General features: G+C 39.0%; 1 protein-coding gene across 1 annotated transcript in view; it reads right to left on the minus strand.

Moving 5' to 3' along the window:
- Positions 1–4,682: 4,682 nt before the first annotated feature.
- adam19a (ADAM metallopeptidase domain 19a) overlaps positions 4,683–13,634 on the minus strand; it is a 155,880-nt gene continuing 146,928 nt past the window's right edge. The window contains exons 20-23 of the mRNA XM_032583200.1: positions 12,446–12,545; positions 11,641–11,892; positions 8,879–9,084; positions 4,683–5,516 (exon numbers count right to left, since the gene is read on the minus strand). Of these exons, the coding sequence (XP_032439091.1) occupies positions 5,468–5,516; positions 8,879–9,084; positions 11,641–11,892; positions 12,446–12,545 (607 nt within the window). The 3' untranslated portion in view covers positions 4,683–5,467. The remainder of the gene's footprint in view (positions 5,517–8,878; positions 9,085–11,640; positions 11,893–12,445; positions 12,546–13,634) is intronic.

The following is a 13,634-nucleotide window of genomic DNA, read 5'->3' on the forward strand; positions in this document are numbered from 1 at the left end:
CCTAAATGTACACTGTCATTCCCTATAAATGAATGCTACAGGTTTAGCTCCATGGTCTGTGTTACAATTAAATCATTTCTAGGGGCCCCTGAATGTCTGGAGGGCCCCTACCAGCAGCTGCTGAGTTTTTTTTGCTTTGATATCCCAGTCTTATAATTCTACACCTCAGAGGTGCCAACATCAATACATTATATAGAATTAACCCCTATGAGCTTTTTTGATCTATAAAGCAGTCTGCAGCCAAGTTGTTGTAGAGGTTAAATAGATATTATTAGGGCTTAATTAGTAAAATGGCAGCAAATTAGCTTATTTCATAACTTTATAACCAGAGACCTTCTCTCCTCTGGTCTGTTTAACAGCTACAGTCTCAGATCAACTCAGCCCTCCAGGACTGTCAGCAGCAGAAACAGCAACATCATACCTGTTGGGGAAAATATTTGCTCTGCATTGTCCCCACATGATGGCAATGATATAGTAGGATCCAGTTAAATTCTTAATTAATATGGATTGTTGCTATGTTGTTGTACGGTGTTTTAAAATCTTGTTCCTTGCCCTTTTTTAATTTTCCCTCCAAAGGTCTCTGCACCTGCCCCATACTGCACCGTCTCTTGCTGTTTTGCTTGGTTCTGAGGTATAACTTGTCACATTCCATGTCGTTCAGCTTAATAGTTTTAATGCTGATGCATTAAGTGTTTGGCATGTTGCTACCGGAGCACTTCTTCTTTTTATGCAGCTTGAAAACCATACGGTCGGATAATGTAAGGAGTCACAGGTTTCACTAACATGTAGCGTACCGGTAGGTGTGACAAGCTAAACTTCGCTGCAAGACACCGACAGAACAGCATTGGTTGTGGGCAAAAACGGAAAAATACATGCGATATAAATAGAGCCGTAGACTGACTGAGTGTCTCCTTTTAATTTGAGAAATAATTTCGTTACCTGCTAATGACTTCCGCCTAGCAGCTGATCTGCTGCCAAGTGGACGCGGTGTTGGGAGGCGCTCACTGAACCGCTCCAATTAAGAACACCTGTTGAAGATGGCGTCCGTCCAAAACAATATTGCCAGCTCCTGTGAGAAACATCAGCAAAAATCTCCAGGAAAATAAACAGAAAACAGCTCGTTCGAATTTAAAAAAAAAATTAAAAATAATAATAATAAAACATTACATACCTCAATCTAAAATACTTTATTTTAAGCAGCGAGTTAATTGTCCCACAGAAGCAAACTATATGTTTTTCAGAGTGAGTAAGTATGCGTAGTACGGTATTTAGAAAATGTAAACTGTGTAAAGTTAAATTTTACACAATTTTACAGTTTTATTTTTGTTTCAAAACATAATATTCAAAAGTGTATGCATGTCTTTAATGCAGCAGATGGAGGATTTTACTCACTGTAGATGCCACACACTTTAACTTTTGTTCGATAAATAAATAACGGATGCATTTAAAAATTACAATATCATTTATAAGTTAATTCATTTTCGTAAATTAATTGCAAAAAAAAACAAAGTTATAAAAATTCATAACACACAGAGAGATGTATTTTATGGAAGCCTATTTTTGTCATTCTTATGGGGAAAAAAATCCATATCTCACAATTACAAGATACAAGTAAATTTTTTATCACAAGTGGAAATTTCAAGGTATTTATTTCCGTTAGTTTTATTATTATGGAGAAAATATTAAATTCAGCTTCTTAGACAATTTAAATATTACAGAATACCAATAAAAAAAAAATTTATCCTGAGATTTGGGCTCCTAAAATGTTTGTCCATGTACTGTACAATATATTCACTCATATTTGGACATTTTGTCGTGTGTCCTGTTGCTCAGGAAGCCCAGGTTGCTTTGATTAGCAGCCTTCATCTCGTCTGCATTGTTGGTCCTGGCGTCTCTCAGCTCTATGACTCTGTGAGGGTTAGATCAGGCCAGTTTTCTGACAATACCAACAGATACTGTTACTTTTTGCTGTTACTTTTACTTTTAGCAGTACCAAGTCCTGCTAAAAAATGAAATCAGTGTTTGGAACTTCAGGAGCATCCTGGAACAAAACCATGTTCACAGGTACAAGCAGTAGCACCAGACGTTAGGTTTGTGTAGCTCCCCTTTAGACACCGAACTGGTGCCAAAATCACAATATCCAGCAGTAATCTCCAATAAAAGAGAATACTATTAAAAAATTAATTTATTTCAGTAACTCTGTTACTAAGTTAATTTAATACAGATGGATGTTTTCACCTTTGAAAGCCTTTATTTCTCTTAGTTGAGGATGTTTCCCTTTTAGCAACATTTAAGATTAGAATATTACATCAGATCAGTAAAAATATTTTTAATGCCAAATGTGGCCTTGATAAAATGTTTAATTCCTGTTTAAAGGTTATTTTCAAAAGGTACTATTAATCTAACAGATAAGCTTCCTTGAAAAGCAGACTCTAATTTATTTAGAACTTATATTTACAACATTGATGATGACATACAATAATAAGTGAGAGAATGAGATCAGTCTGTTTTGTCAAACAACAGGTGAAAGAAACTTCTTTAGCTTGGAGAAGAGAAAACTAACCCAGAATCCCCTGCTGTTTCAAAATGCTATTAACCTGGACGGGCTGCTAAACTTTATCATGGTGGAACACACTGGCAGTGAGGGTAAAAGGAGACAGCAAGTGTTGACTCTGTTTTTCTAACTCATTCAATTCATTTCTGCAGTTCACCAGCTGAGGGCTAACCTCAGGATAGACATTATTATATTTATACACCTCGGCTCTGGCCGGCGGCTGCACAGAGCTTGATTTATAGACAGTAGCCTGCAGAAAGCGCTGCCCTTCTCATTTAGCTCACGTCTGCTGTCTGGTTTAGAATCCACCCTGCAGGTTTGTTTGGGTGTCAGATGAACTGGTAATGGACTGGGAAAACGTCTGCATCAATATATCTCCCCATGAGTCTATTCCTCCTTCCTGTCCAATAGCATTCCACTTGAACCACAGACTCTCCACTTGCATTAGTCTCTAGAGAGAAGAAAGCTGCCTCTCACAGATTTCTCATTTCCAACAGAGTAGAATCCAGTAAGAGTGCTAGACATCGGAGACGGATCACAATGTAAGGTTTTTAATGGCTAATAGATCATGTACCAGAAGATCAACATGACACAACAAAATCTTTTATGGCAAAAAAGTTACATTGACAAGGGCCCCTAAAACCTGCAATAATGGTTTATAATGTGCTTTTATTATTTTTTTTTGTATTTTTGCCGAATTACTTTGTACTATCTACATACAGAGACAGAATCAATTTTTTGACTAATTATTTAACAGGTGTATTTAAGAATTCACGTATAATATAATTTTCTTGCAATGTCAAATGATCCCTTTTTTAAAAACTTTAGAGCAGAACATTTCACGAGTAAGACATTATTGTCTCAAGACATATTTACTATGGAGGGTCTATAAAAGCTATGATTAGTTTAAATCATAGCTTTAAACTAATCATAGTTTAATGATTAGTTTAAAGCGATGAACTAATTATTAGTTTATAGCTTTATCTTCAATGATTGTTGAAGCCATGTAACTGTTCAGTGACTTGAGTTTTTTTTTTTGCGAGGGGTTGAACATTATTGTATATATAATTACATAATTATATAGTTATCACTATAACCACTGCAAACAAACCTTTTACCATTTCTAATCTCCTCTCCTGTGGAACCAGATCCAGTTTTAGTCTGAGAGACAGAAACCCTGTCTACTTTTAAGACTAGGCTTAAAACTTTCCTATTTGATAAAGCTTAGGTGGTTTGGATCATTTTGGTAATCTCCAAAGGTATGCCTCTTTTTAGCTTGAGTGACTGGAGGACATAATGATAATGTTGTTCTCTTTGCATACAGGTGTATTCTTTTGTCATCTTTGCCATTACTGTTGGGTATAGTGCCAGTGCTTTAATATTTGTCATGTCTCAGCTGCTAACACTGATCCTGGTTCTGTTGGAGGTTTCTTTCAGCTGTCACCCCGTGCTTGCTTAGGGTGAAGGATGCAGCAAAGTCAAGATCTAATATCCCAACATAGACCATTGGGTATTTACTGACTGGCAATGTCTGATCTAATCACTTGGGCTGTATTGTATTATATACAATGGAATGAAGCTATATGTTGATGGTCTCTAATTTTAACAGGTTGGGATAGTAATAGCATAAATGAAACATATTTTGATATAGTTTATTTTATTAAGTGCTTTAAGATGACTTTCATTGTAAACCTATGATATATAAATCAACTGAATCAAATTGAAATAGATGGGAAAGTTTTTCCCCAAACTCCACAGTAATAACATATTGCTGTGGTGTTTGGACCTTCCTATGTGTCTCCATGCTCCAGCCAACTGACCAGCAGCACTCCAAAATCTCAGAAAACCTGATTTTTGGACCTCAAAGTTATACACTGAGATTTCAAATGGTATGTTTGACATCACAGATTGAACGCTCTTCCCACAGTGAAATATGGGTATGGCAGCATCATTCTCTGGTTTTACTTATGTTTCTGTCCAGGTGGATGAAGTTATGAATAGCTAGAAATATCACAAATAAATGCAGACGCCTGAATGTGTTCAACATTGGATGATATGGAGGAAGATGATCTGCTGTAACAAAGAGGCTCAAGGAAAAGGAGAAATAAGTTTGAATAAAAAACAAAACTTGATGTTTTTGTAAAAATATTTATATTCACCAGCTGAAATGAAAAACAGAGCAAACGAGATAAAAACCCCCATAAAGACCTGGGTGTGTCCTGCCAGCTCTCCATCAAGCCCTCTACCTTGTAAACAGTGTGGATAAGAAGCTGCTGAGTGAATGGCTATCCTTCCCCTGATAGACATCTGTACCGACACATTTAACCTGAAACATTCTTCATACAGTAAAATACAAACAATGATAAAAAAAGAAAAAGTAGAAAGAAGGGGAGGGGCTGACTTGCTACAAAACAAGATTCTACAGCAATTCAGACATACCGCAGGTACATAAAAAGTTCTTTGGCACAAAACACAAATCATTTAACACAACATGAAACAAACTGTAAACAAAGCAACACTCATTACAAAATGCAGTTTTAGAAATGGACAGCATTAATAGATAAAAAACAGTAATACTAAAAAGTGATTTGGTAAATAACCATCAACATGTATCAGTCTGCAAGGCCTCCACACAACGCAGCGTCGTCTTGGTAATGTTAACACGCCAGGAATGGGGGAAGACGGGTTGAAAATAAGGTCAGAGGACTGCGAAGGGGGGGATTCATTAGAAATTTGAAGTGTTGGAGTCCTGTTTGTTCCTCCATGTCTCTGGTACCAGCTCTGTTTGTCCTCTGCCTCATGTGAAAGCTCTGTGTTCACCAGCTAAAGTCTCCTTAGTGCAAATAGGCTGTCATCTGCTGCCTGCTCACCGGGGAGCGGGGTGGGGTAGCTTGGGGCGGGGCGAAGAGAAGGTCATTTTCGTGGATGCGAAGCTGTGTTCGGTCTGGCACCTGGGATCGGTCTAGAAACAGGCAAGAAAACAAGATTTCTGCAAAAGGTCTGCTAAGCTGCTCAAGATTTTCTAAACAGCAAATATAACTTAGTATACAGTCATATGAAAAAGTTTGGGCACCCCTATTAATTTTAATTATATTTATCTCTAAATATTTGCATGTATGCAACAGCTATTTCAGTTTGATACAACTAATAACTTATAGATATTTCAGTATTGAAATGAGGTTTATTAGACTAAAAGTAAATGTGCAGTACACATTAAAACAAAATTTGACAGGTGCAAAAATATGGGCACCTCAGCAGGAAAGAGACATTAATATTTAGTAGATCCTCCTTTTGCAAAAATAACAGCCTCTAGTCGCTTCTTGTAGCTTTTAATGAGTTCCTGGATCCTGGATGAAGGGATTTTTGACCATTCCTCTTTGCAAAACAATTCCAGTTCAGTTAAGTTTGATGGTCGCCGAGCATGGACAGATTGCTTCAAATCATCCCACAGATGTTCAATGATATTCAGGTCTGGGGACTGGGATGGCCATTTCAGAACATTGTAATTGTTCCTCTGCATGAATGCCTGAGTAGATTTGGAGCGGTGTTTTGGATCATTGTCTTGCTGAAATATCCATGACCGGCGTAACTTCAACTTCGTAACTGATTCTTGAACATTATTCTCAAGAATCTACTGATATTGAGTGGAATCCATGCGACCCTCAACTTTAACAAGATTCCCAGTTCCGGCGTTGGCCACGCAGCCTCAAAGCATGATGGAACCTCCACCAAATTTTACAGTGGGTAGCAAGTGTTTTTCTTGGAACGCTGTGTTTTTTTGCCGCCATGCATAACGCCTTTTTTTATGACCAAACAACTCAATCTTTGTTTCATCAGTCCACAGGACCTTATTCCAAAATGAAGCTGGCTTGTCCAAATGTGCTTTTGCATACCTCAAGCGACTCTGTTTGTAGCGTGCTTGCAGAAAAGGCTTCTGTCGCATCACTTTCCCAAACAGCTTCTCCTTGTGCAAAGTGCGCTGAATTGTTGAAAGATGCACAGTGACACCATCTACAGCAAGATGATGCTGCAGGTCTTTGGAGGTGGTCTGTGGGTTGTCCTTCACTGTTCTCACCATTCTTCTTCTCTGCCTTTCTGATATTTTTCTTGGCCTGCCACTTCTGGGTTTAACAAGAACTGTCCCTGTGGTTTTCCATTTCCTTACTATGTTCCTCACAGTGGAAACTGACAGTTTAAATCTCTGAGACAACTTTTTGTATCCTTCTCCTGAACAACTGTTGAACAATCTTTGTTTTCAGATCATTTGAGAGTTGTTTTGAGGTGCCCATTATGCCACTCTTCAGAGGGGATTCAGATTGGAAAACAACTTGCAACTGGCCACCTTAAATATCTTTTCTCATGATTGGCTACACCTGGCTATGAAGTTCAAAGCTTTATGAGGTTACCAAACCAATTTTGTGTAAGTTAGTGAAAAGTTAGTGAAAAGTAGTTAGGAGTATTCAAATCAATAAAATGATTAAGGTGCCCATATTTTTGCACCTGTCAAATTTTGTGTTAATGAGTACTGCACATTTACTTTTAGTCTAATAAACCTCATTTCAATACTGAAATATTACTGTGTCTATAAGTTATTGGTTGTATCAAACTGAAATAGCTGTTGCATACATGCAAATATTTAGAGATAAATATAATTAAGATTAGTAGGGGTGCCCAAACTTTTTCATATGACTGTATGTTCCATTCTTTGTCACTTTAACAAATTCAATGTCTATTGTACTGATAAAAATATATTTTCTGAGCCACAGAGATAAAAACGTTGTTTTCTCAGCTCGGCTTTTTGAAGCACAAAATAATTGGTTCCCATTGTGAGACACGGTGATGCTTATTTAGAGCCAAATACATATTTATAATCAACAAACTGCGCTTTAAAAACAGGATTAAAAAACAAAATAGTCAATGCAATGCTTTTTCATTGAGAGCCTTTTACTGATGGCTGAAGGAGGTTCAAAGTAATATTCTAATTTGACCCTGTTTCTCCTGACTGGAAACAAAATGACCTGACTTGGATATGAAAGAGAATCTGTGGATGGAGATAAAGAGTAGGGTGACGGAAAGGTGGTCCTCGAACCTCAAAGACTTGAATCGCATCAAAGATAAAATAAAACCAGCTAAACAGCAGTGCAAACTCGTTCACAACTAAAGGAACTTAGAAGAAGCATGATGACGTTGTCAGGACAACTGTGATGCATCTGGTTAGCAGGCCCATTGTGGAGAAAACCAAGAGTTCATTCCGTTACTCCATGTTCATCTCTGAAGTACAATGTAAGCTTAGAAGCGGCACAGAATACCTGGCAGATTTCTCATCCCGAGACTTTTACAATGTCAGAGCATGTTTATGGAAACAAGAATGAATCTGCACCAGATGAAAAAAGTACACAGCTTTGCAGAGGGGACTGTCACTTCCATGAAAAGGAAGCTGAATTGCAGACAAGAACTGAGTCGGTGCGCTGCAGTCTGGAGCAGAAAACAACTCAGAAAGAGAAGACAGGAAACACTGGAAACAGCTTCAGCAACTACAGTATGCAGTCATCACTTTCACTTCAACATTACAGTATTTTCACGGTGGTGCAGCTAAAGCAGATATTTACACTCTGTATAAAAATACTTTTTTTCACCACTGTCTGACTTTAAATTAGACTAAAATATTTTATGTATTTTTTTTAAGTCCAGAAGTGAGTGAGCACTGCGGAAACCACTTCCAGTCCATTTCATTCGGGAAACTTTCTTCCCCGCCTGGAGACCTTTAAATCCGTCCTCTCCATCAGAGTGACTGATGTGTTTACCGCTGACACGTGAAACAGTGATTTCTTTAATGAAAAAGCAGCTGGCAAGAATGCTGCTGGAGGACAAACAATTAAATAATCAGTGTCACGGGCAGGAAGTCGTGTCAGACTGAAGACAGAGTGATACAAAACAGGTTTGCCTGATATCAGTCTAGAATGCTTCTGGACAGCTACTGTTGATGGCAATTTGACTTCCAGCCCACTCAACAGAACCTCTTAGTGTATATCAGACAGACTGCAGTGTAGATAAGCAGCAGCAATTGCAGCTGAAGTCTTTTTGGTGTTTCTCTGTAACAGCTCTCCACATCTGCAAACTAAAATATTTGCCCATATGTTTTTGCAAAATAGCTCAAACTCAGTCTGATTGGATACAGAGCATCTGTGAACATAATTTTTTATATACTGTGATCTTGCTACATATGAAATAAGTCTGGACTTTCACTGGGAAAACATCTACCACCGTCACTCTGCTCAGAAAATAATACAGGACTTCATATTAGTATGATGTGTGTTCTCCTACCTGAGAACTCTGAGAGGGGGAATGGCTGACACTTTCCCCACAGGTTGTGGTCCAGGAGCTGGAGGCATCATGACCAGAAGGCCTGTGGCTCTGGAGCCAGAAGTGCGACTGGGACTCGCCGTGGTGGAGGCTACTCTGGCTGGACTGAGGGGCAGAGGTCTCTGGGGGGGGCAAGGGGCCGGTCTGGACGGCTGCTCAGAGACTCGCTAGAAGACAGCAGAGACACAGTGAGTCCTCAGTTGAGGAACCAGATCTGACCAGCAGATAATATGCTTGTTTTCCCAAGGAGAAAACACAGAAACTTTCTTTTTTGTTTCAAACAAATATAAGAAAGACAGCATTAGAAATATTGTAATTTAGAGCAGTGGTCCCCAACCTTTTTATTACCGCGGACCGGTCAAGACTTGGCAATTTTGCTGCGGCCCGGGACCGTCAGATAATGCTTCTGCATGTTGGCGTTCCAGCTAAAGCCTTTTTTTTTTTTTCCCCGATTTTCCCTTTACGACAATCTTACAACGTCCTGCAGTGAGTGGTGTGTTGAATATGCCCGAACTAAAATCAGGCATATTCAACATTGTCTTGGCCCGATTATCGCAGCCTGTGGGGTTTTCTCTGACAGGGAGCGAGAACGCAGCCTGTTGAATGTGACAGGTAGCCAATCAGAAAGCGCGATGACGTAAGAATGGAGGGAATCCCAAACAGTTGCCATGGCAACTGAGAGTCCGGTCGACATCGGAGGTGATATGTGGAAATGTTTATTACTATATGTAAAGGTCATTTTATATATGTTTATTATATGTGGTTATGTTTATTCAGTTAAAAATGTTAACTACGAAAAAACATAACTCACCTCCAAATTATAGTGCAGCAAATAGAATGGCTGCTCCCGCTGTCTTTTATCAAACTCCTTTTCTTTTTGTTTCGTCTTTTATCGCTTAAAAATGAGACCACAAACTATCACTGCTGCTTCTACATCGTCATCTGTGTTTGATTATTCTAAATTCACGTATGGTATGTTGGGGGTTTTACTGGATTTTCCTCTGGAATCGGGATGTTCGCGAGTGGAATCGGTTCGTGTGTGATGTGTTGCTCCTGCCGTGTGGCTGGACACACAAACCGACTGAACCTGTTGGATTTTTATCGGCTCGTGTTGTGTGTGGTCACAAAATCGGCCGACAATCCTTCAATCGTGCCGTGTGAACCAGACCTAAAACTCACAAGCTCTACTCCTCTCATCTCGTCTCGACCATTGCCCTAACGCTCTGACTCGGGTCGCTATGGTAACGTTTACATATCCCTTCGAAATAAGATACAGATGCGCCACAAAAACGAACATTTTACTTTCGCGAAAATTTTAACTTACGATAATAACGACTAATGGGAGCCCTAGCTTGTTTCTCTGCAACGAGATGGTTCCATCTGGGAGTGATGAGAGACAATGACACTCGAAGTGTTGCTTATGCACAGGGTGCTTTGTCTCTACGTGGCGAAGCAGTTTGAAGGCTTCATTCCCTCATTAACGAGCCGGTCACCATATCATGCAGAGCGGGCTTGGAAAGTGGGAATCACCTACCGGTCCAGGATAAATCCATTCTCCTGTCTCTTCTCTGGGCCTTTTCCCCTCGCAAAGAAACTTTCCAAAGACATCTGATATGTTTCTTACTCATTTTGCTGTTTGTGGGCTCAATGCTGGCGCAAGATGTAACCGAGAGAGACCGGTAAAAGGATTTTCAAAATAAAAGCTCCTCCAGACTCACATAATATGTAAAACGGAAATATTTAATTGTTTCTTACGCGGCCCGGTACCAATTGGTCCACGGACCGGTACCGGTCCGCGGCCCGGGGGTTGGGGACCACTGATTTAGAGGAATTTCAGTCTTGATTAAGGCGGCTCTGTGGCTCAATAACATTTCTATTAACCTCAAACTTGATTCCAAATTGTTTTATTTTTGTGCTACATTGGATTCAAGCAATTTCATGTTTTAATTAGAATTAGTGATGGAATTCAATTACATTTTTTAATGGAGTTAATTGCAGGGGTTGTAGTCAATGAATCATATTTCAATTAAAAACTATATATTGACAAACCATATAGCTTAGCAGCAAAAAACAATTCATGGATTCATGGAACTTCTTTAGAGGTCTGAACGTAGAAACACTGACATTTGCATTGGAAATGCCTGTGCTGCTGCTACATGTTTAGCATTGAGATGCTACTTTAGGCTAGTCTAGCTTTGCTGACAGGCTAACTCCTTTTAGCACACCTTGAACACAACATAGTCTTTTCTAGGTTTCAATCACATCGGGTTTTGAAGCAGAATTTAACCCCAGTGAGTAAAGAGAAGTAACTTTGTTGTCCATTGCTGCTGTTGAAGATGTTGTTTGTGCGTCAGATTTACAGGCGTACCAGAAACATGTGAATGCAAAGGTTCTGGCTGGAATTTTAAAAAAATGCAATATATTGCTTATATTCTTTAACATGATAAATCTATGTAATTAATTAGTCAAACCAGTCCTAACCAGAATTGAAAATTCCAATAAGTACCATACATTAAATATGCTTATTTTGGTTTGGTTGATATGAGATAAATGGTTGTTAATGTTAAGTTTTGCTTTCCTTCCATCTCTTCCTACATATTGATCCATCTTCTCATGGTCTGTTTAAAGGCTTCTCTGTGTTAATGTTGTACAACATTCAGCTACAGTTCTATAAAACACAGAATCCACTTACAGCTCCATGAAGGGTAAATAAAGGCTCTTACCAGTGGGGAACGTGTCGGGTTAAGGGGCAGTGGTTTCTTAGGAGGGCTGAGTCTTTGTGGGGTGGGGGGTGACTTGGGTGGGGCTGTTGGGGGCTTGCCAGCTGGGAAGGGTGGTCTTACCACCTTGAGGTTCCGAGGAGCCCCCTGGGGGGACTGGGTAGGTCTAAGAGGTCGCACAATGTTGACTGGATGGGTGCCATTTGCCACTAGTCCTGGTCTGAGTGGCAGGACCTCTTTGCTTGTGTGTGGAAGCTGGAGTTAAATAAAGAAACAAAACCAAACTGAAATGAACAAAGAATTGCTTTAAAAACACAGGAATGGTTTTAAATAATGTCAGGTACTTCTAGTAGTTAAAAAAATTGTTTGCTTCTCTTTTCAAAATATATCCATTGCATCCAGGTACTATTTAACTATTTTAAAAGCAATTATAAAGAGATTAAATATTTTATAATACATTTCGCATTATGTTGCCATTTCGTTTTCTTAATGAGATTTTTTCTTGTCTTCCAGCTATATATTTCTGCCCTATTGTACACTTGATTTCTCTCTCCTTGATACTGATGCTTCCAATAAAAGAATAAAGAGAACAGAGGAGTAAAAGCCTAATGAAATAATGGAGAAGTGTTGAGGCTGTAGGAGGAGGCAGACTAAGTGGTCACATAAGAAAACAAGCTACTGAATAATAAAGCTTTTTAAGATGAAAGTCAGCTTCATGGACACTTTACATTCAACAGACCACAACAAGGCCACCACCCTCCTTTCCTTCCATTTTCTCCCATTGCTGCCACAGAATCTCTCCACTCACCCCCTTGTGGCCACCAGCTTTGTTGATTGGGCCGACCACCTTCAGGTGAAAGGCAGGATTCAGATGGCCATTTTTCTCTTTCTCCACTGAAGCCTCTTTCCTGAGAAAGGAAAGAAGGACAGACAGAAATAAGCCAGAGCCTGGTTCCTGACATGTTGCTTTACTTCAAGGGACAGGATATATCCTCCCTCTCTTGGGTGAATTCTAAACTCACTATGATTGATCATATTCACCGCCCAATGGAAATCCACCCAATGTATGGTGGTTGTAGCTTTATCTCTCTATTATTATTATTATTATTATTATTATTATTATTACAGCACCCCCAGAAATAAAAAAAATACATCTCTAAGCCATGCTTTCATTGAGAGTTATGTAATATGTTACACATCTGTAACTTGTCAGGATCTACCAAAAAACTCCTGCAGAAATGGTCCAAACCCAATAGCTAAGTTGGCCATTATGTCTTTTTTTTTTTTTTTTTTTAACACACATGTTGTATTTGACTCCTACAGATTTTAACACACAAACTTCAGAATCACTCAACACAATCTTGAAGAAGGAAAGGGCAAACGTTATCAAAAGTTTTTGTTTTGTGCTTTTTGTTGCTTTTACCAATCAATCATTAGCAATAAAATTTGTCTTTGACAAAAAAATTACCAAAAGACCCTTAATGTCAAATTGATAACTATTTTTTCTTTACAAAACAATGACAATTAGATCAAAGTGTTTGCATAAATATTCACCCCCCTCAAGTCAATATTTATTACATTATTATTTCATATACAGTGTCCAAAAAAACCCAGTGTGAGTCTGGCTAATTTAGTGATCAAACTGTGTGTGCTGCAGTTTTAAAAGTGTAGGAAGGTGATACTCTATTCAAACCTGCCTACAGACCACAGAAGCCACTAGCTGAACTGTAAATGAACCCAGAGAATTAGTTCTCAAGTAATACTGTAGACTCTGAGGGTTCTTGTTGCTGCACTGGAAGACTCATTAAAAACCTTCCCATACAGCTCCCTCACTTCTCCATGATGTATTCCCTTTTAGCAGCAGTTAGTGCCAACTGTCCATGAGGCCCAGCTCCCTCAGCATCATCAGAGTTTTGCTTATCTCTTCCTGCTTTTATTTGGATGGTCAGCATCTTTAAATTGCTGCTGCATCATCTCCAAACAGATCCCGGTTCTAT

This window comes from Xiphophorus hellerii, chromosome 14 (genome assembly GCF_003331165.1).
Source record: "Xiphophorus hellerii strain 12219 chromosome 14, Xiphophorus_hellerii-4.1, whole genome shotgun sequence".
Classification (NCBI taxonomy): domain Eukaryota; kingdom Metazoa; phylum Chordata; class Actinopteri; order Cyprinodontiformes; family Poeciliidae; genus Xiphophorus; species Xiphophorus hellerii.